Source organism: Numenius arquata, chromosome 1 (assembly GCF_964106895.1).
Source record: "Numenius arquata chromosome 1, bNumArq3.hap1.1, whole genome shotgun sequence".
Taxonomy (NCBI): domain Eukaryota; kingdom Metazoa; phylum Chordata; class Aves; order Charadriiformes; family Scolopacidae; genus Numenius; species Numenius arquata.
Window position 1 is genome coordinate 120,379,468 of NC_133576.1, and position 20,927 is coordinate 120,400,394.

The 20,927-nt window shown below is 40.1% G+C and overlaps 1 protein-coding gene across 1 annotated transcript in view; it reads left to right on the plus strand.

Annotated features, from left to right (window-relative positions):
• The window catches only part of SACS (sacsin molecular chaperone), a 64,986-nt gene that overhangs the window by 2,414 nt on the left and 41,645 nt on the right, over positions 1-20,927 (plus strand). Inside the window, exon 2 of the mRNA XM_074147319.1 lies at positions 15,831-16,388. Coding sequence (XP_074003420.1) covers positions 16,366-16,388 — 23 coding nt within the window. The 5' untranslated portion in view covers positions 15,831-16,365. The remainder of the gene's footprint in view (positions 1-15,830; positions 16,389-20,927) is intronic.

A 20,927-nucleotide genomic window follows, 5' to 3' on the forward strand; every position in this document is an offset into this window, starting at 1 on the left:
AGGTTTTTATCATCCAAAAGAACATTTTCTTGAAGAGTTTAAACAGTGTCTAGCTGTCTAGTTTATATGAACCCTTGGAATAATGCATATAATTGAAAAAATACATGTCAGATTTTGAAGTATTTGAGCTTTTGGAAGATTTAATCTTTTTAGAAATAAGTGTTAATTAGTTCAGCAATATTTTTTGCTATGCACACAATTATTCAGCAATTATTTCTGCCTCAGCTAAGAAATATAACAAGTCGCACATTAATTTGGTGCAGTAGATTTTTCTCTGTAGATCATATTCAGATTTTTCTTATAAGCGTGTATTTAATGGATATATTTGCATTTTAGCAGTCTTGAACTAAATCTTTAAATAGGATAGTCTAGTTTATGAGCATTTTCTTTTTCTTCTTTTTAACCAGCTCAATAGAAGACAGTCCTTGCTTGGAATTTTTAGCAAGTACGCTGGTGGTTGTGATGGAGGTACACCAGAGCTGTGTGAGGAAGGAAGGTTTCACACTGCCTGTGAAGACCTACATGTGTTTATGCACAAAGAAATGAGCAGCCATGAATGTCAGACTAGAAATAAGTGAGGCTTGGTTGTCTTCCCTAAACTTACCTGTATAAATATTCTCAACCCAGGTGAAACCAAAATAAAAGGCAGCATTTCTGGCAGGTGATGATTACACTTAGGACACGATGGGGCAGGTGTTTTGGGCTCATCTGGTGACCTCTCAGGAGGGCCTGAATGTACCCCAGGCTCCTCTCAGTGGTAAGGTTTAGCTTCTTTTTTCTTAGAGGAGAGTGATACAGCTGGTTGTGTATCCCAGTCACCACCTATTTGAGATGAGACAGCTGGTGGAAAACAGTAAAGGTCAGAGCTTTAACTGGCTCTGGTCTTCCATAAAGAATGAAATCATAATGTTAGTATTTAAATTACCAGTTTTAGTTAAAGCTTCAGTGAAGCAAAAGGAGCAGCTTGTCCCTTGTTTTAGGATAGGCTAATTTACCTGTCTCTTCGTTAGTTATATGTAGTACACGGTGGAGCTTTGCAGCACTAACAGCAAAATTATTGTCAGGTTTTGACTAATGTAAGCTGAGATCCTGGAGAACATGATAGTAGCTTCAGAGTGGTCTGATGTGCTTTACAAGTAGGCACCAGCTGTCGCTGAATCCTATTCCATAAAGTTCACACTATGAAAGAAATTGCTAATGTCAGGAGATGTCTGGAAACCTGCTGGCAGAGGAGGGGAGTTGCAGTACTGTGCTCTCAAGACTTGCTTTTGCTTTCCCCATCAGCTGCCCCCTGTAAACCTTCCCCTTCCTTCTCAAATTTCTCCTTCTGTAGCATTCTTTGTCTCCATCCCAGGCCAATTCCTACATGAATTATCACTTCTGATCAACTCTCATGAGGTTTTATTGTAACAGCAGTGTTTCCAGCTTGCCCCAATCCTCCAGCAGCATCTCACATTTCTCTTACTCCCCAAATGTGAGTTTGAAGGCCCTGGCCATATCTGTGCTGCTAAATAAGAGAGCTAGGGAAGAAAAACCTACTCAGACCCTTAGCACTCTCCTTTGTGCTCAGGGGTGCAACCCAGCTCCCTGCAGCCCTGGGACCAGGACAAGAATGTGCTGAACCAGGTTCTCTGTCTAGAGCAGTCCACGAGACTGGGCGAGAGATGGAGCGGGCTGTGCGCTGGAGGGCATTTGTTTTGCACCGTGGAGTGATGTGGAGTCTCTTTCCAGGCACTAAGAAGTAATTTTCACCTCATTACCTTCGTGATCATATTGGACTGGCATTGGAAACGCTTCCCTGGCTCTTGGCATAGGCTCGTGTTACCCCAGCAGTCCTGTGCCTGTGCCACGCAGTAACTGAGCCTAATGGTGTTGATCCACCAAGGCAAATTAGATTTAAGAGTTGAATAACTTAAAAGTGCTTTCTGGTTTGATGTCGTTACTTCTGTCAATCCGAAGCACATCTCTCTAGATCATGTCGGTTGTTTGATGTTTATACAATGTATGTATATGTGCACGGGGACTTCCCCTAAACAGCAGTAGTTGTGTGGAAAGATCACCACTTTGGGACATATACAATTATATACAGTAAATCATTGGTTACATATGTTAAAGAGCACTCCCATTCTGCAGCAAAATGGATCATTAGACCTAAAAGAGCTTTTTCATCTCTTCTGTGATGCCACAAAACCTGAATTACCTCAGTTTCTCATTAACTGTGACAATGATGATGTCAGACAAGTTGTGCATGCCCTGTCTTATAAATAATAAATGAGAAGGACCATGTCTCCTCTTTCTCTAATGGAGCAGTGCTATAGCTGGATGGAAAGCAGCCTGCTTTATGGAACATAATGGAGTAACAAAATTGCTCAGACTCGGTTGAGTGTATTGATCCCAGGGGCTCCTGTTTGCCTTGATCCCTGGCATCTCTCTCATCATGTTGTAAAATATTACTTGGATTTAGAGAAATAACAATAACCTCTTAAAGTTTATAAAAAACCTAGAAATAATAGCACAAAGTGCGTGTTCTTTTTGATCAACCTAAACTTTATAATATAAAAATCTTCCAAATACTCTTTCAGTGGAACTTTAATTATTTATTTAGAAACTCCAATCTGAAATGTGCTTCTTATTTCTTTCTTTCTGTTGCAGTGCTTGCAGAGAGAGCTTTGTTGTTGTAAGCTTCTCATTAATCATAATTTTCACTAATAAGGTGCTGTTTAATCAAGTAGCTCAAAACACTCTGCAAACACTCAAGATAGCAGGTTTATGATACCCCTGTTGCTTAATATAGCTGTTCGTGGATAATGTTATTTCTGTTTCATATGCTGAAATGTCCATATTCAGCCCCTTGGTCATTTGCTTTCAGTGTTATGCCATCTTTTTAATTAGGGAAAAAAAAAAACCAAAACACTGGAATATGTGTTTAGAAAGTAATATCTAGAATTAGGTATGTTGTGAAGCAACAGAAGGAAAGGAAGAGATGTCAAATTACGGGCACACCAAATCTTGGCAGAGTTCTTCTAAGAATATTTTTTCAACAATAGTTGCTGTTGTGAATGACACCTGCTAAACAAACAGGCTGCATTTCAGTGCTTTCACACTGGTTTGCAGCATCAGCAAAGGAGCTGAGTGTTCTCAGCTCTTAAAAGATTTTCTCCCCACTGTCTTGGCATGTTGTATCAAGCCAAATCTCTGTGTTAATCTCGCTTCTGCAACATTTGGCATTCCTAGACAAAAATTTTCAGCATAGCATGTCCCAATTTAGAGACAAGCCTTCCTACTTATAGGAAGAAATTCATATAGATAAATTCCCTGCTTAAGAGCATGCTAGCCATAGACAGAAAATGCCATACCATTTGTCATCAATTTTAGCTGACAAATGGCATAGAGATGAAAATACTTCTGGTCATGTCGGTCAAACTCTATCCATACTTCTATAAGTATTTAGTGCTCTTAAGAGCCTCTTCCAGCTGCTTTTATAAAAAAAAAACAAAACCCTAGGCTTGGAGGAACAGAAGAGAAGAAAGAAAATGCATTTATTTTTTATTAATACTAGTTTTTTATTAATACTAGTAACTGAAAATAAAATTTGGCCTTGCAACAAACACTTCAGAAGTATTTATCTGTCGGTCTGAACAACACACGTTGCCAGGTAGGTGAACAGCACTCACTGGAGCTCATCTCATGTTCTGAAACAGCTTCAAGTACTTTGCAGGAAGATTTGTCTGGCTGCAAAGTGGAACTGTGCAGAGAAAGAAGACAGCCTGCAAAATACAGTGATACTGTCAATCTGATGCTGCCTGGTTGGTCCTGATGGCCACGATCTTTGATTGCTTAGGCTCTGAGGCTGAGATGGCCAGACTCAAGAGCTGTTCAAAGAGGGAAGCTGGAATTAAAGAGGGCTGCTTCTGTTTTCCCCAGGTGCCACTGGGTATTGCTGGAGTTTACATACACTTTTCCCATAGGTCAGGACCCGTCTGGTCTGAAGTAATGCCTCCTCTCCTCACAGGTCTGGTCTGTTCATTCAGGTAGTTTACATATTTGCAGGTTGGTTGCCGATTACGTGATTCCTAATAGTTGCAGATTGAGTACCTTTAATCTAGATTTGATACTATTATGCAACTATACCAAACAAATAGCTATTACAAAATATTTTGCTTCCTGCCCTAAATCAGGCAGTCCTGTGGCATGTCTGGGTGCAAGGCAAAATGGATGTGTTTTGCTTTTCTGCCTTAAACAGGGCAGTCTTGTGGTATGCCTGGGTGCAAGGAACTAGAACAAAATCTTCAACATCAACACTGAAATTCCCTGCTGACTGATTGAACAACAGAGTGAGCTTCTGTTTTAGGAGACTACACTAAAACAATTTTTGATGCAATATATTAACTGATTTTTGGTTTAGACCCACATGGGGATTGGAACTTGGTGATCCTTAAGGACCCTGCCAACCCGAACCATTCTATGATTTAGCAAATATGAGATGCATGAGTGAGCTTTGTTTAAAATGAAGCTTTGTTGACAACAGAAAAGTATTCCCAAACTGAAATTCATTCTGTCCAGTATTGTTGGAGAAATTAAGAGTGAATACAGTGACCTGGTAACATGCCCCACATGCCAGCGAACTCAGTAGCTCTCCGCTATGAGGGTAGATGTGAATTTCAGAGTTGAAAGCTTCTCTCCACTCCTCCTCAGCAGCCATTTTCCAGATACACAAATTTAGTCACTGTCGGCTTAGATGTCCCAAGTGATTCCCAGGGCTTGGCTGTGCACAGAGAAGCTCCGTGGGGTTGGAAGGGATCTCCTGGAAGAGAGCAGTGCTCTGATGTCATGGGCTCCGAGAGCCTTTTTTGGAAGAAAGCTGATCTGTCTCCAAAGCCGACACTTTTCTCTGCTTGCATCTCCTTTTGGGGGGTTGCCCGAGAACTTCATCACTTTTATGATTAATTTTTCCACACTCTAGGCTCAATTTATTCTGTTTTAATTTAAACCTATATATTTCTGTGCCTACAGGATCTAATAGGTTAAATAGGATTTATTTTTCTCCTGTGTTCATTTATCTAATAGTTTTACAAAGGATAATCTCACCTTTTCTTTGCTATCTTTTTTTTCATTCTGAAATTCTGGTTGCCCAGAGAAGCTGTGGATGCCCCGTCCCTGCAAGTGTTCAAGGCCAGGCTGGATGGGGCTTTTCTGGTCTAGTGGGAGATGTCCCTTCTCATGGCAGGGGGGTTGGAACTTGATGATCTTTAAGGTCCCTTCCAACCCAAACCATTCAATGATTCTGTGATTCTCATTGGCTAAAAAGACCAGTTTCTCTTCATCTCTGCTTAGAGGACAGGCTGTTGATTTCCTTGACTGTTCCTGTGGTTTCAAGTCATGTCTTTGGGGAACTCTCATTAGTTTTTTATTATCATCTGCCATAGAGCTGGTTCTGTGTCTACAATTATTGTAATACTTTCCATCTTTTCCTGCTTAATTGATAGTTTTCAATGTGGTCAGTGTTTCTAAACTTCAGGAGATATATGCCATTTCCTTTCTCTGGAAAATAATTTTTAAATACAAGATAGTAGGCTGACTTTGCATATCTAACTCATTTTGCATTGGCTTTCGTGTCTCCAGTCTTTCCTTTTTCAAGCCTTGCATGCTACTGATGTTGCACAAAGGATCTGTAGTTGCCCAGATTCCTTTTCCCACTCATATAGTAATAACCTCTGTTGGAAATATTGCAAATATTTCCTAATGAAACTGCAGTTTTGTGTTCCAGAGTTCTTGGACAGAGATAATCTAGTTTAGAATCATAGAATGGTTAGAGTTGGAAGGGACCTTAAAGATCATCTAGTTCCAATTCCCCCACCATGGGCGGGGACACCTCCCACTGGACCAGGTTGCTCAAAGCCCCATCCAGCCTGGCCTTAAACACTTCCAGGGATGGGGCATCCACAACTTCTCTGGGCTACCTATTCCAGTGCCTCACAACCCTCAGAGTAAAGAATTTCTTTCTGGTATCCAATCTAAATCTCCCCTCTTCCAATTTAAAGCCGTTACCCCTTGTCCTGCCACATTTCCCAACAAAGAGTCCCTCTCCGGCTCTCCTGTAGGCTCCCTTTAGATATTGGAAGGCTGCTATAAGGTCTCCCCAGAGCCTTCTCTTCGGGGTTTCTTCCCACTAGATTGAGTTAACTCTACTTCAGTTACAGAATTTCAGTGTATGCACATTTTTTTCTACTAGCCATACTGAACTCTAAAAATAAATCGGAATTCTACTTGCCTCTGTTACATTACCTCTGTTACATGTTGTGCCTGAGTCTTCCTAAGTAAAAAGTTCTATCTCAAATTGTGCCCAGAAGTCATTTGGAAGCTCTTGCAGAGTAAGAGATGCATCATTTGGTGAAGTGGTACACTGCACACAATCTGCATTCCAAAACTCCTGTGAAGGTCCCTGACATGATGAATTAGAACTCAGTTTTGTTAGATGCAGTTATGTCAGCAATACACACTTGTCTCACTTGGAGATCCCTCAAACCAGGGCTGTCTGTGTATCTCATGTCTCCTGAAGGAGAGGATGACTTGGCAGGCTCATGATGTTATCAAGATGGTATCATAAGCTTTCCAGTAATTCAACATGAAAAAAAGGTTCTTTGCAACAGTAATTTAGGACAGGATAAGTATTAGAAGAAGGGTTGGCTTCTTGTAATGCTCCTTTGAGAGCTGCTAATATCTTCCCCTCTGTGAAAGTATTTGGAATATTCTGTAACTGGAGACTTGAAATTTCCTTGTCAGGCTTTTGTCAGTCAAATGCAGATTTCTGAGTTATGGGTCTGAGAATTTCAGTCTGAAAAGAGATACTGCATAACACATTCATACAATGAATAAATAAATACATAAAATCACATTTATATATATCTGGTAGAGGTTAGTGTTTTGTTGCTATCAATCTTGCCTGAATCAAAATACCAGTGAACAAAAGGGGGAACCTCCATATAATAATAAATACTCATTTAATGAGAGGAAAAAAAATGAATTCAGCACTTGAAACAGCTTTGCTTCTCAGGAATTTCCAATTACTGTGATAAGCAATTCTTTCCAATCTTCATTGCAATCATACGCATAATAATGAAAAACACCCTGAACTGTCCTTAGAAGACAGGAAGTCCAACTAAGAACACCACTACTCCTAACAGCAGGCTAACATCTGTGCTTCCTGGCCATCTGTGCTGCAAGGTGATCAAAAAGGAAGATGCTAGGCCAGGGAAGGTAGCGAGGGCAGCTATCATAGTGATAGCTGAGGTTACACAGTGTTCAGGGAATGGTAATGCCTAAACGAAATATCAATTCATTTTAATGACTGAAGACAATTTTTTAGAAGATCTGAACCCATCTGCTCTTAATTTAAATGTTGAAGCAAGATCAGTAGGCAGATTTGAATATAGCCTAACACTTCACTTGAAGGTAAAATAAAAATTATTTTTAAAACGTTGTATGAAAGGATAACTTTCCATATATATGGATTACTTATGACAATTGTTTGGAGTTTGTTTTACTTAATAGGCAAGAAGTCTTCCTTAGTATATTTCTTTCTGCTCTAGACATTTGAACATAGACAAAGACTTAATTATGATCATCTAAAACAAATAACACCACAAGTTGTGTTCTGATTTAGTATACTTAGCCTGAACTGCCTGTTAGTATTTTAAAAGGTAGGAGGCAAAACAGGTAAAGAATTCTGATGCTAACTTTAAGTACTCAGAACTTACCGCATAACTGACTTTATGGTAAATAAATATTCTTCCTAAGTTCATCATTTACTGTTTCATCTTAAGTGCATTTCTGCAAAGTGCACTTCAGGTGCACTCTTACGCTTCATGTATCTGTTATAAGGGTCTTCTTTGTACGGCACTGTAAAGTGCCTTTATGTTGCCATGAAGGATATTTGGTTTTCCTTGTATTTCAGCCACTAGCAACATTGCAAAACAATAATCAGGTTGTGAGTTTTCCAGGTTACTCTTGAAAAAAAGTGCATGAGGGAGGTATTTTTGTAGCTAAAAGAATCATTTTAGCAATCCAAACAAAATCTAATTATAACAAAAACAGAAAGAAATCTGTAAAAGTACTTACTCCCCCCTGGGGAATCGTGTTTTCAGAACACTTCACCAACTACTTTTCCTTCCAACCCTGTGTCACTTACAGAGACCGACGTTAACAAAAGCTGCTGCTGGCATGACTGTTCTGAAATTTTAGTATTTTATGTACAAGAGCTCAGTTCTTATCCCGTCCTTATCTGGCTTCTCATCAGGGACTCCCGAGACTGACATCCCGCTGTTAGATAATTCATAAACTCTTGTATTGGCAAGTCTGCACAGAGCCATGTGTTGCTGTCGCGGACGATCCAGATCAGCTCAGACACTAGAAATTACGTAGCTGCATTTAGCCCAGTGTTCAGGTTGGACCTAATGTACCCTGCTTTAGAGCAAGCAGAGCTTATCAATTAAGCTGGGCATCTCTAAATGGCATCATGTTGTGCAGCCAAGTCATAACCCATATCTGATGTTTTTTTCTCTGCTTAATAGCCCCATTGTTTGTATGTTTGTGACCTCAAAGCTCTTTAGTTTCTGCATTATGGTTCATAGACAGGCTCAGTTTCCTGTTTCACTGGAAAACCCATCAAATGGTTCAGAACTAGCTAACTCTAAGCATAAATAGTTCTCCTGCTTGTCTTTTTGTGTGGCACCCACTGCTTTCAGTTTCAGAAGAGAGGTCTTAAAATCTCCAGGTTTCTGGAGAACAGCAGTTCTGGTGAGTTTTTAATCAGTCTTTCCCTCAGTTTTTTTTTCTTAAGTCTTTTTCTCCAGCTGCTATGTATTGTTAAGAAATCACTTTGAGCCGTTTTCTTTGGGTATCTTAAGTTTTCTTCATCAAATTCTGATAAAAGGATTCTTTATATGTAATTCAGCCACGCATTCCCACATGGTTACTGTAAGATCATTTGAACACCACAGAATCAAACTGTGAATTAGTCATATTTATTAAATATTGCCAGTAAATGTCATATTTATGAAATAATTTTTAGAGCTTTCATATTGTTGCATGTAGTCATATATGCACCTGAATCACCTTTTTCGTAACTGAAGAATTGCAAATGTTGGGTTAAGCACATTTACTTGCATTTCCTTTGTTCCTTTGAGAAAGAAACAGAAGAAATTGGCACGGGACCTATTTTTTTGGTTTCAGTTAACTTAGCCTTATTCTTGAGAATAAGTATTGTACTTTTTTTTTTTTGGCCCCAAGACAAATTTCCTCAACTCCGTGGCTTGGGGAAGTGGTGGACTTAGCTGATGTATTCATGCAGTGTTGAGCTGTGAGGAGATACTGGCTTCATCTTGAGAACATTGGGCTGTCAGTAAGCTCTGCTTACTGTGGTGCTGGATCGTTACTGGTCTGCTGCTTCAGGTTTTGGAGGTAGCAGCTTCTCCATGTGCTTAGGTAACTCTCAGCTGTTTTCCAGTACATGCTATAGATGTATCCATACCAAATTTACTACTTACTGTTATGGGCTAGCTTCACTTTCTGCTGCTGGGTATCGTCATCTTTCTTTCAGTAATAAAGAAATTTTATCAATTAATAAATGTGAGTGGCTGTTGGATAACCACCACGTTGCGAGGCAAGAGCAGGAGAAGAAGGGGTCCCTCAGCTGTGAGGGAACTATGTCACCTTGCTGGAGGTAACAGACCTTAACGTTGCTTTGAACTTGCTGTGGACTCCGGTGTGTGTTTTGATGTACAACGTGTCTGTGCTCTCACCCACACTCTTGCTGCTGGTGCAGCATTTTTTCTCTTCTAAATCTTGTGGTTTGAGTAGGTGTTAAAACTGCCTAGATGTAAACCAAATCAAACCAAAATCAATTAATTCCTACACCACCTTCATAAATCAGTCTTTTCTCTGCTTCCTTAGAAATGTGAGCACTGAGGCAGACTGTTTTAGTTTTGTTCTATGAGAAAACTCCCCATCGCTTAAATCTTTGCTGGAGATTTTTATCTTGAGGAGCGCTTCCTCTTTCTGCAGACAGGCCTTGGCATACTCTGGACGTAGGCAGACATGAATACAGAACTTCCTGTGCTGTAATATGACTGGCTTTCTCTGCCTGCCTTAATGCATTAGCGATACTGTCCTTTGAAGAGGTAGGGAGCTGGGGTCGAACAGCTTCAGAAATAGTCAAACCACTGCTTTCGTGGACTTGTGGACGAGTGCTGTAATGTTGTTTAAACTTCCCACTGATAGCTGGCACTTTGAACAAGGCCTGACGCCCGTAAGGACCATCTTGGAAAAATATAGTTGTCTTTGCTCTCTGTGGTTTATCAATTTTTGGCATCAAAATGAAGTGAATGGTACTTAATCATCCTGCCTCAGTATTTTTCCTTTGAGCAGGCAGAGAAGTCAAAAATAATACATTCAGAGACATTGATTAAGATATACAGGCATATATTTGGTATATGATACATCAGTTTTGGAGGAGATTGGATCACTGTGACTGAACCCGTGCTTCTGGGTTTCTGCTGGTCCCTCCAGGGATCAGGAAGAATGAATCCTTCCCTTCAACCCTTTGGTGTATGGTGTGGTTTCTGACTGTGCACTTTGGGGTTTTCTTTTAGCTTTAGTTTGAGGCACTGGAGATGATTTACTACAGAGAGGCTGGAAATGAAGATATACTGGTACATCAGATGTCATTACAGTCTCTCAAATACCTGGTTGAGTATCTGGCTCAAGCAGTCAAGATTAAATACATTCCCAGATTTGTGATTAGCTTGGCAGAGCCTTCTGTGGTTTCTGCCCCCCCCCCCGACTCCCCACACGGCATATAGTCATCAACTCAGGTTTAGCTGGGAATTTTCTTTGTTTATCAAACTCCTTGTTATTCTAGGAACCTATAGCAATTATGGAGTTGATGGTCAGTGATTATATCACTCTACGGTATCTAAGAGGGATAGTTGCTGCTCTTTCTGTTGCTGATGTGGCCTTGGAAGGGGTAGGCACAAACAACAACACTTGGTCAAAAAAAAGCAATGACTACAAAATTTGACCCATTTTTAATCTGTAAAATATTTTTATCTTTGTACAAGTATTTGTCATGTTTCATCAAAAAGGAACAGTGCCTGCTATGCCAAATACATCAAAATCATCACACTCTAGAAAAAGAATCACTTATGTACAGCTATTATCAATCTCTCCTCTATATAAAAATCAATAAGTGCAGCATTTTTATTCATGATAATATTAATAGCATTAATAGTATAGTATTAATAGTATTAATACTATCAATAGTATAAATAGTATTGAAGCCTTGGCATTTTTTAAAGCTTTTACTTTACTTTTAATTTTAAAATTCTATGTGATAAAGCATGAAAGCTCATTTAGTGCATAACAGTATAAATGCAGAGCCATATACTTTGCTGATGGCACTGATTTGTATCTGCTGATGGCCTGGGCTACTCGTTTCAGTTGAATTTGCTGCACCAAAACAGTCTAGACAATAAACATATTAAGGACATACCTACTTTACTTCCAGCATTTCTAGCTTGCTAGCACATTATTACACTGTCAGGTCCATCTCAAATTTCTGCAGAACAGCTATCTCTGAGGAGTGACTCAATGTTTGTGTGGTACTTGCAGTTGTGTGATAGCCTTGGATTTAATTTAACCTTTGATAGAAATGCATTTCGAACCCAGCTAGTATACTTGTGCATTGACAGGAAGAATTTGTATTTAAGAGGTGTCTGTCCTTGCAAATTTTTGATACCTGGATGGTCTTTTTTTCAAGGTTTATCTTCTTTCTCTGGAATCCAAGGCGTATACAGATAGATCTATTGCAGGCTGTCTTTAACCCTCTATGAATGAAACATTAGAGTCTAAATTTGCTGAACAGTTATATATACAGGTTCATTCCTATACAAGCTTCTGTAACCTGTTCTGCATGTACACAGAGAGTACTGTGTTGTAACGTGGAATAGTGAGACTTCACATTAGCAGTGTTAAAAGTTGACAATGTAGCAGCACAAAGCATCGCCCATCCATTCTGTTCACCTGTCCTTGTTTTATTTGTAGTGAGTGTGGTTTAGGCACATTCAGATCTACTGCTGCTAGTTCCTGGAGTGGAATTTTAATTGTGAGAATAAAGCTTGTGATATGTTCCTGCCTCATAAATCCAGGAGAAGGCAGAATTCAAGTGCAACAGTGGAGCCATTCTGTATTTACGAGGGTATAGAGGAGATTACAAATCAGCCCTGAGATGACCCTGTACTACTTGAGATCAAAGATTAGACCTCAGGCATACTTGGTTTCCAGTTTGTTCTGCCTCTGTTGGCACTCATTTGTCAGCCTTCAGTTTTGCCCAGTATCCTTGCTTTTTCCGTTTTAAAGGGATGTTTCTCTCTTGCTCATGGGTTTAATATAGAAGAATGCAAGTTTTAACTATGTGCCACAAGGCACATGTCCCTGTATTTGCTGGTAAAACCATTACTGGTAGTACCAAACTGATGTCATATTCATGAGATGAATTGTACATTTTCATTCAATTTAGACTTTACTAAGGAAGCATTCTGAGGAGAGTGAAATGTCCTAAACCAAAAAAGCATTACAGATGGATTGTTTGCATCTGTGATACTGCAAGGACCTGTGATTAGCATGAGGCGATTGTGCCACCGTGTATCCTTGAACCTTGAAGACAAATGCTAAGTACAGCCAACGTTACCCATGAATGCAGCGGATGGAGAGGGTACCTTTGTCTGTGCACATCCCACTGCAGCTCTGGTGAGGTCGGCTTGCTCTCGTGCTGTGCTGCTCACTATAGCTCTGCTGCTTTAGAATATATATATACACACCTCCTGTGGTTGTGGTCTTGTTTGTTCCAATAGAAGCCAGCATAACCAATAATGGTTCTGTGATCAGGTTGTGCTTTTAAACTGTATAAAGCATTAATTGAGGATTTGCTAGTGCTGTGTTTTGTTCACAAATCTTGTCCTCTGAACTTTGGACTGTGTTCAGTAATTCTGATGGTTCTCACATGCTTTCCATGCTGCTGAATGGAGTATTAACAGATTTGATTTAATTGTTATTCTTGAGAAAATAACTTAAGTAATATGCAAAGTCTAGACTGATCCCAATATTAAAAGGATGGATGAGAAGCAAAGGTAGTCAGATAACCACTAATGATTTTCACAGCAGAAATTTCTGGAATTGTATCAATATATATGAACCTACCTGATTTGCAGGCAAAATTAGGCATGAGCACCCATGCCTGTGGCTTCATACCTACAACTAATCACAGGCATCCACAAAACTGAAGATGGTTTTTTACAGGTTTACTACTAAACCTCCCCCACCAAAATTCAATTAAAGACAGACATAAAATCCTCCAGCAAGAGGTGTTTCCTTTTAAAAACTAATAAATGCTGCAGTAGAAAATTTGCATAAGCAATGGTTGGTAACTGTTTTTTCCCCAGGAGAGATTTATGGTTGTGTCTTTACCAATGAATTCAATGAAAGTATGTTCTCAGACACTGCAGCTCAATATCATATAAGGTAACCTGTATGACCACATCAGGCACTGAAGAAGTGCGAGGTCAGGAAGTTAGTGTGCCAGGGTAAGTCTGTATCTGGTATCTGAGAGCCAAGTTGGCTCTCTTTCTCACCATGGGAGACAACATAGAGATGACCATGTCACAATCTTTCTAGGACTGTAATGTGATCTGGTAGCAAACTGACAACACCATTTGGTCCTATCCATACTGGCAAGATCAAGCTCCTTCGAGGACTAACAGAATGATTTGCCGCTGTAGAGATGTCACTTCATGCTGGGATATAACTTGATCTTCTGCTAAGCAAATTATTTATTGAATTAATAATTTTTAGGCTGCTTTTAGGTACTTTGGACCTATCCATTTTCTGGAAAAGGTGTTATTGTCGAAAATCCTAGAAGATATCTCTGTTTTCCTAGGGTGTATCAGTACCAAGAGCAAGTAACATATCAATTCTTTCGAATCAAGGGCCTTTTCAGCGTCCTGGGAGAAACACAGCAATTACTGACCTACTAAGATAATGGATTTAGCTAGACTCTTGTCAGCATGCAAGTCATGTACAGTCCTATGTGCGAAATCATGCATAAAATTGCAATGAGTTAAAAAGCTTCCCCACAGCAACATAATAAAGGGCAATCTTTGAAAGGCCAAGCCTAGAAATAGAATGCAGTCTCAGAAAGTGTGTCATCCACTAATTATGGAGAGGCTGTATCTTAAAGTCATAATTAGCTTTCTATTATAAACCTATTTTTTCTTTTTCCCTCCCCAAGACAATTGAAGCTGCTCAAATAACTTTAAACATTTTTTGTGTCTGATTTTACTAACGATTTATGAGGGGAGACGGTATAAGCTGGCCTGGTCTTCCAACTATGGCTGCACCATGGAGCGAGTGCCAAGACCCCCTTGAGCCTGGCTTTCCACTGCAGACAAAATGCTTTTCCTTGGTGCTCCCCTCCCAACTGCAACCCGTTATGCAGGAAGGCTGCACTGGTTTTACTCTCTCTGGAATTATTCATTTCTGGGCAAATAAGGCTGGATTTGCATGACTGTTTGTTTAAGTCTGTATTACTTAAGGATGACTTAAGTGTGGAACTTTTCTTCAGATTACATGCTAGATATACATTTCAGCATCTGTAGAAAGAAAAAATTATGTTGATGTCACTGAGTAACACATTATGCTAAGTTAAATTCTCTGTGGTGCTTTTCACAGTAAACGTATATTCAGAATTCATCTTCAGTCTACATACTTTGATAAGTATTAAAAAATTAAGTAATTAAAAAAATAATATTCAAGCCACAGATTCTACCCTCCTTTCTTTCATACCATTTGTATTTGAATATCGTACTTACATAGTGAACTAATTTGCCTTTTGCAATTTAGCCACAGTTGTTTCCCTTTCTGGGTCAGGAAAGAATGTCTCTGAGTTGCTGTTTGGAGAGGGACATACGCAACTGCACATTATGAAAAGACTTGCCAACTCTGTCAGAGGCTCAGAGAAGGATTTACATTTGCACAGATGCAGAACAGTAATGGAATACCACTGTCACCCTCCAGCTCTCTCAATCATGTCATCCTTGGGTAATAAGATGTATATTGAATGAAACATTTTCTGCTGCTTGACAGCACGTGCTTTCCCTCACTTATACACTATTGTGGTGCTCCAAGAATTCTGTGTGTCAGCTTGAAGGAAATAGTTCCTGAAGGTATATGCAGCATAGGGAAGTTGTTAACCGATATAGCTGGGAGTGGGGATTAGCTGGGAAGACTTTGAATTCTCCCTATGGAAAACCATTGCAAGCTAGTTAATCTCTTCCCCTAGCTGGGAGCCATTTGAATAGAAGAGCAAAATCCTTCTCCATGAATGCTCTTCCCAGCCTGTTATTTTCTTTGATGCCATAACTTTATGTCAAGGCTGTAATATATATCCTAGAGCCTTTTTTTAAAGCAGATACTGATGCAAAGGAAGAAATTGAAAACTCACCCATTTATTCAGCATATTTACAGCTACATGTGTTGGTTGTTGTACTGATAGTATGATACTGTACTGGAGGAGAAGCAGGAAACCTCACTGCTCTTTCTCAGTTCTCCATGTGCTTACAAGTACTATAATGCACAGAGCAGTTTATAATTAGTATCATGACTCACTGAATACTAGTGACTGCGACTATGCCCTCAGGAAATGACTTTTCCATACCCTTCGGTTCAATTGTGTTTTGTATTAATGACCCGCTCCTTTTCTCTTGTGTCTCTTCTTCCAGAACTCCTGAGCTGATGTTAAGAAGTGGCTTCTAGCAGGTGTGAAGGAGAAGACAAGTCAGACTTTGGCCCTCACAAATACTCTTCCAACTGTGCCTGCTTCCAGAAAAAAAAGGAAGACAAAGCAGAAACAGCAGCTTCCAGAATTCCTCTCCTTCTCCAGAGGATAAACATAAATCAATTGCACAAGAACATAGCCTGAATTCAGTTAAAGAACCTGAGCAAGACCTCCTTGCTTTCCAAGACCTGTCCTATTAAGTCTGTTCCTGATGATAAAAGAATTAACTTCTGTGAACAATTAAGCAAGTGGCTTTAAAAGAAAACTGGAGAAGTAGCAGATGATGAGGCACGCAGGCATCTTTGGTAGTTCAGGGATGGAGTGAACACTGAGTTGAGTTTCACATGCTTGGGCTTTTTAGTGTCCACTGAAGAGATGATGAACCACTAAGCAGTGAAGATTAAAAAATAATTTGCTAATTTATAAATCCAATATCTGCTTCATGTTCTTATCAGGAAGATATCTAAGAAAAAGAGACAATGGAGATCGAGGATAAGAACAGGTAAAAAAAATGATTAACTCCTGAAATAATTTTCTGTTAGGCTGACAAGTTCTTACTCAAACCCCCGTGGTCAGTAGGTTAAAGACTGAGTCTGAAACTTGCCTAGCGTTTGTACGAAGTTGCTACTTTTAGAGGTGAAATTAATTTCTTAAGCTACAAAATCATATGTAGGTGCCAGGCTCTGCTGCATTTGCTTATGAATGGTCTCTGTGAAATTAGTGAGAACTACTTGAAAAATTCATCACTCCTGTGAGTAATGGATTTATAGTCTGACTTTCAATTTACAATTGAAATTTTCAAATTTTCAATTTTTTTCAGTTTTCTTCCTGCGGTTGCCTAACTTTGAATTCAACATATTGTTTTACTGGGAAGAAAGTATAATTTTGCTAACAGCTAAACAGCAAAGCAAGTTCCTTGTGTGAACAGTGTCTAAACAAATCTTATGAGATAAATGCTTATTTGGATGTTAAGTTGTAGTTAGAAATGCTCTTACTTGCTGTCAGTGGGCTGCATGAAGACAACAGCCTCCACCCTCAGCCTTGCAATCTGCAGAATCTGCACTGATATGCAATGCTATAATGTACAGCCTCTGTTTTTTCCTGCGTGTTAAGAAGGTGGGCTTTGCCTTGTGTTAGAAAGTTGCTGTTAGCAACAGCTGACTGTTGTTTCAGGGTCTGTGCCACTGGCTTCCTGGGTAATTTCTGTGAAAATTCATGAAAGTTAGGTATTTTTATTGCAAGGTGACTATGGGATAGAGAATTTGGGGGGTTGGATCTCTCTCTTTTTCTGCTAGATCAGTTAACTAGGCCCTTCTAAATAGCAAATTTTGTACATCTGGACCTCGCTGAGTTTTAGACATTGCATAAATTATCCATGCAGCAAGCTCTTCTATAATCCAGTAAGACATGAAGGTCTCTTACAAAGACCTAATCTGATGGTCAACTTGGTTGGCACCAAGGACTGAAATTGGACCAGAGATGAAACTACAGAACTGCCAGGGACAAGAGGTGGATAGTATGGACTGTCCTACATTGACCTGCAGGGCTTATATTCAAGCTGGAGACTGTGCATTGGACAGAGATGGGACTGAATAAATGAGGCTTCAGAATTGGGAGAGGCAAACAGACTTGACTTGACACATACTTGACTTTTACATGTGAATGGCTTGATCTTTTCTTCTAAAAGCAGATTTCTTGCAGTGAGCATTATTCACGCTGCCAACAATTCAAAATTCTGTATTTCAATATTGACATTTTTGGATACTATCAAGTGATGGGGTTTGTTCCACCAAGATCTTAAATGACAAATATCCTGTCATGTCAGTTATATAGTGATTCTGCTCATTTGGTTCAATGCAGTTTGTTTTTTATGTAAGTCTCAGTTAAACTGAGTTTCCATTAGACTACGTAGTGATATTTCAGGATCACCAGTGGATTTTTTTTATTCCACTATCAGTCAGTTATAAAAAATTACAGATCTCAAAGATTTTTGGTAAAGTGTTTTACCTGAGCTTCAACTTTAATATTGATATCATACCTACCTCTTTTTTAATGGTAGTCAAGTGTCAATTTTCACATCTATGTGCAACATTAGGGCATCAAATGCCTAACTTGAAGGAAATATTTCCATTTTACCAGGTTGTTGTGCCCTTGTGATGTCGCACCAAGTTAGTTTGCTTCTCAAATTTTGGTGTATGCCCTTCCTCCAGCATGTCTTCAGTCCACTGCAAATAGATGTTTTTGAGGCAGGGCCAAGCTTTTATGCTTTTTTTAGTGGTTTTGTGCAGTGTCTATAATAACAAGACTGTGCTCCCAGTTGGAACTTCATAAAATTTATGCAATATGTATAAAAAGAGTAGCTGCAGTGCCAACATCCTGTCCAGGTTTTGAAGTTTTAGAACTCTTCCCTTCATTATATGTATTTGATACTATCAAGTTAATAGGGGTGGTATAGGTTAATAGGGTGGTAATAGGGGTGCAATTCCCTTAACTTCCCATCCTCATTCCTCTTTCTGTCAACATGCAGATGCAATACAAATACTGAAAAAAACATCTTTTACCTGTTTAACATCTTTGTTGGAGACATGGACAGTGGGATTGAGTGCACTCTCAGCAAGTTTGCTGATGACACACCAAGCTGTGTGGCGCAGTCGACACGCTGGAGGGAAGGGATGCCATCCAGAGAGACCTGGACAGGCTTGAGAGATGGGTTTGTGCAAACTTCATGAAGTTCAATCAGGCCAAGTGCAAGGTCCTGCACCTGGGACATGGCAATCCCAGGCACAAATATAGGTTGGGTGAAGAATGGCTGGAGAGCAGCCCTGAGGAGAAGGACTTGGGAGTGTTGGTGAATGAGAAGCCTGACATGACCCAGCAATGCTCACTGGCAGCCCAGAAAGCCAACTGCATCCTGGGCTGCATCAAGAGAAGTGTGGCCAGCAGGTCGAGGGAGGTGATTCTGGCCCTCTACTCCACTCTCGAGACCCACCTGGAGTACTGTGTCCAGCTTTAGAATCCTCAACGCAGGAAGGACATGGACCTGTTTGAACGGGTTCCAGCAGAGGGCGATGAAGATGATCAGAGGGCTGGAGCACCTCTCCTATGAAGACAGGTTGAGAGAGTTGGGGTTGTTCAGCCTGGAGAAGAGAAGGCTCCGGGGAGACCTTATAACAGCCTTTCAGTACCTGAAGGGGGCCTACAGGAGAGATGGGGAGGGACTCTTTATCAGGTGGTGGAGTGATAGGACGAGGGGTAATGGTTTTAAACTGAAAGAGGGGAGATTTAGATTAGATATTAGGAAGGAATTCATTACTGTGTGAGGGTGGTGAGACACTGGAACAGGTTGCCCAGAGAAGTTGTGGATGCCCCATCCCTGGAAGTGTTCAAGGCCAGGCTGGATGGGGCTTTGAGCAACCTGGTCTAGTGGAGGTGTCCCTGCCCATGGCAGGGGGGTTGGAACTCGATGACCTTTAAGGTCCTTTCCAGCTCTAACCATTCCATGATTCTATGATTAGCTAATTAAGATGAACTTCTCCAGAAAGGCTTCATTGATTATGCTGTAGATAAGTTTTGCTAAAATGTCAGTTTGTGTTAGGCACATGCTACTGTTAACCTGGTTACTATGCATCTATAAAAATCTTTGGGTACTGAAGTGCTTTAAACTGGTCAATGATGGGAGGGAGGGAGTACAGTCACACTACAGCTTTAGTTATCACAACCCATCAGCTGCTAATCCAGTCTTCACTGACTGTGAAACCCTTTATTGCTGCAAACTTTTTTTTTGTCAGTGTGGCTGCTTCTGTTTAAGATAGGAACTAGCAGGCTAAGTGAAGATAAGTTAACACAGGCTTACTTAACTTTGCACTTAAGTCATACAGAAATTTTACATAAATTATAATAGACTTATTGTACTTGATCAACTCTTTTGGTAAGTGTGTATGTGTAAATATGAATACATATGCATTATAAATAAGCATACAATCTGTTGTACATCTAAAAATCTGCTCTGTAGCCTCTGCAGGTGTTCTGTTCCCCATTTCACTTTCCTTAAACTTTGTAGAAAACTCCCTTGAGTTCTACATTTCTTGCTTCTCTTGCGTCCAAATATACAGAGGTATGCTAAGAGGCATACCATATCTCTTCTGTCACACTGACAGAGATGTATAAAACAATGACAACATTTTCAAAAGCACCCTGCCCCCAGCTAGTGAAAGTTTTGCCATCCGCTTCACTGGAAGCAGTTAGGATGTCTTTTTGTCTTATCCTTGCCAAAGCTACAGGCTAGCACACTCTCCGTGCTGAAGGTATCACAGCTACCTTGTGCTGTTGAAATGAGCCAAACTAGCTCAAACAATCCAAATAGCAAGAATTTCTTAAATTGGGTAATACCATCTGGACCGGGGTAAGGGGCAATTATGTAAGAAGTTCCACCAGTAAATCAGAAAGAAGAGTGAAATGCAGTGGGGGTGTAGGAGGCTGGAGGTGCTTGAGGTCTTACCCCGTGCTGCCTTATGTAAGGACAGGACATGGAAAAACGGCCTCTGATTCCCAGTGAACGATTGTGCAACTCCTGTGTACGAGCTAGCGTTTGGAGCAGTATTTACTTCCAGCTATTGCAGTTGTGTGACTGGACTTGTCACGTAACCCAGGAATCCCTTTCACTTCTCTGTGTTTTCCCAGAAGAGGATGCCCTGCGTTGTTTCTTCCCCTTTCCCTCCCTTCCTCTCGCTAGGCCTTACATATGGCTCATGTTTCTTCCTCTGTGCCACCCATCCTTCTGTTGTCTGAAGAATAAATGGTTGCTTGCATTTCTGTATGAAACCCTGTTACGAAGGAGACAGAACCGATATAGAGCTGGTAAAGAGCCAGCAGTATCTGAGAGGATATTACCAGGTACCATCCACTATCTGATGTACAGATACTTGCAGAGGTGCTTGAAGTTGTGGCTTTTCATAATTTAAGAAAATTGCTTATCCTGTATTTCCTTCTGTTTGCTATTCTAATTCTCTTCAAATACATAGGGCTCTGTTCACTTATGTCT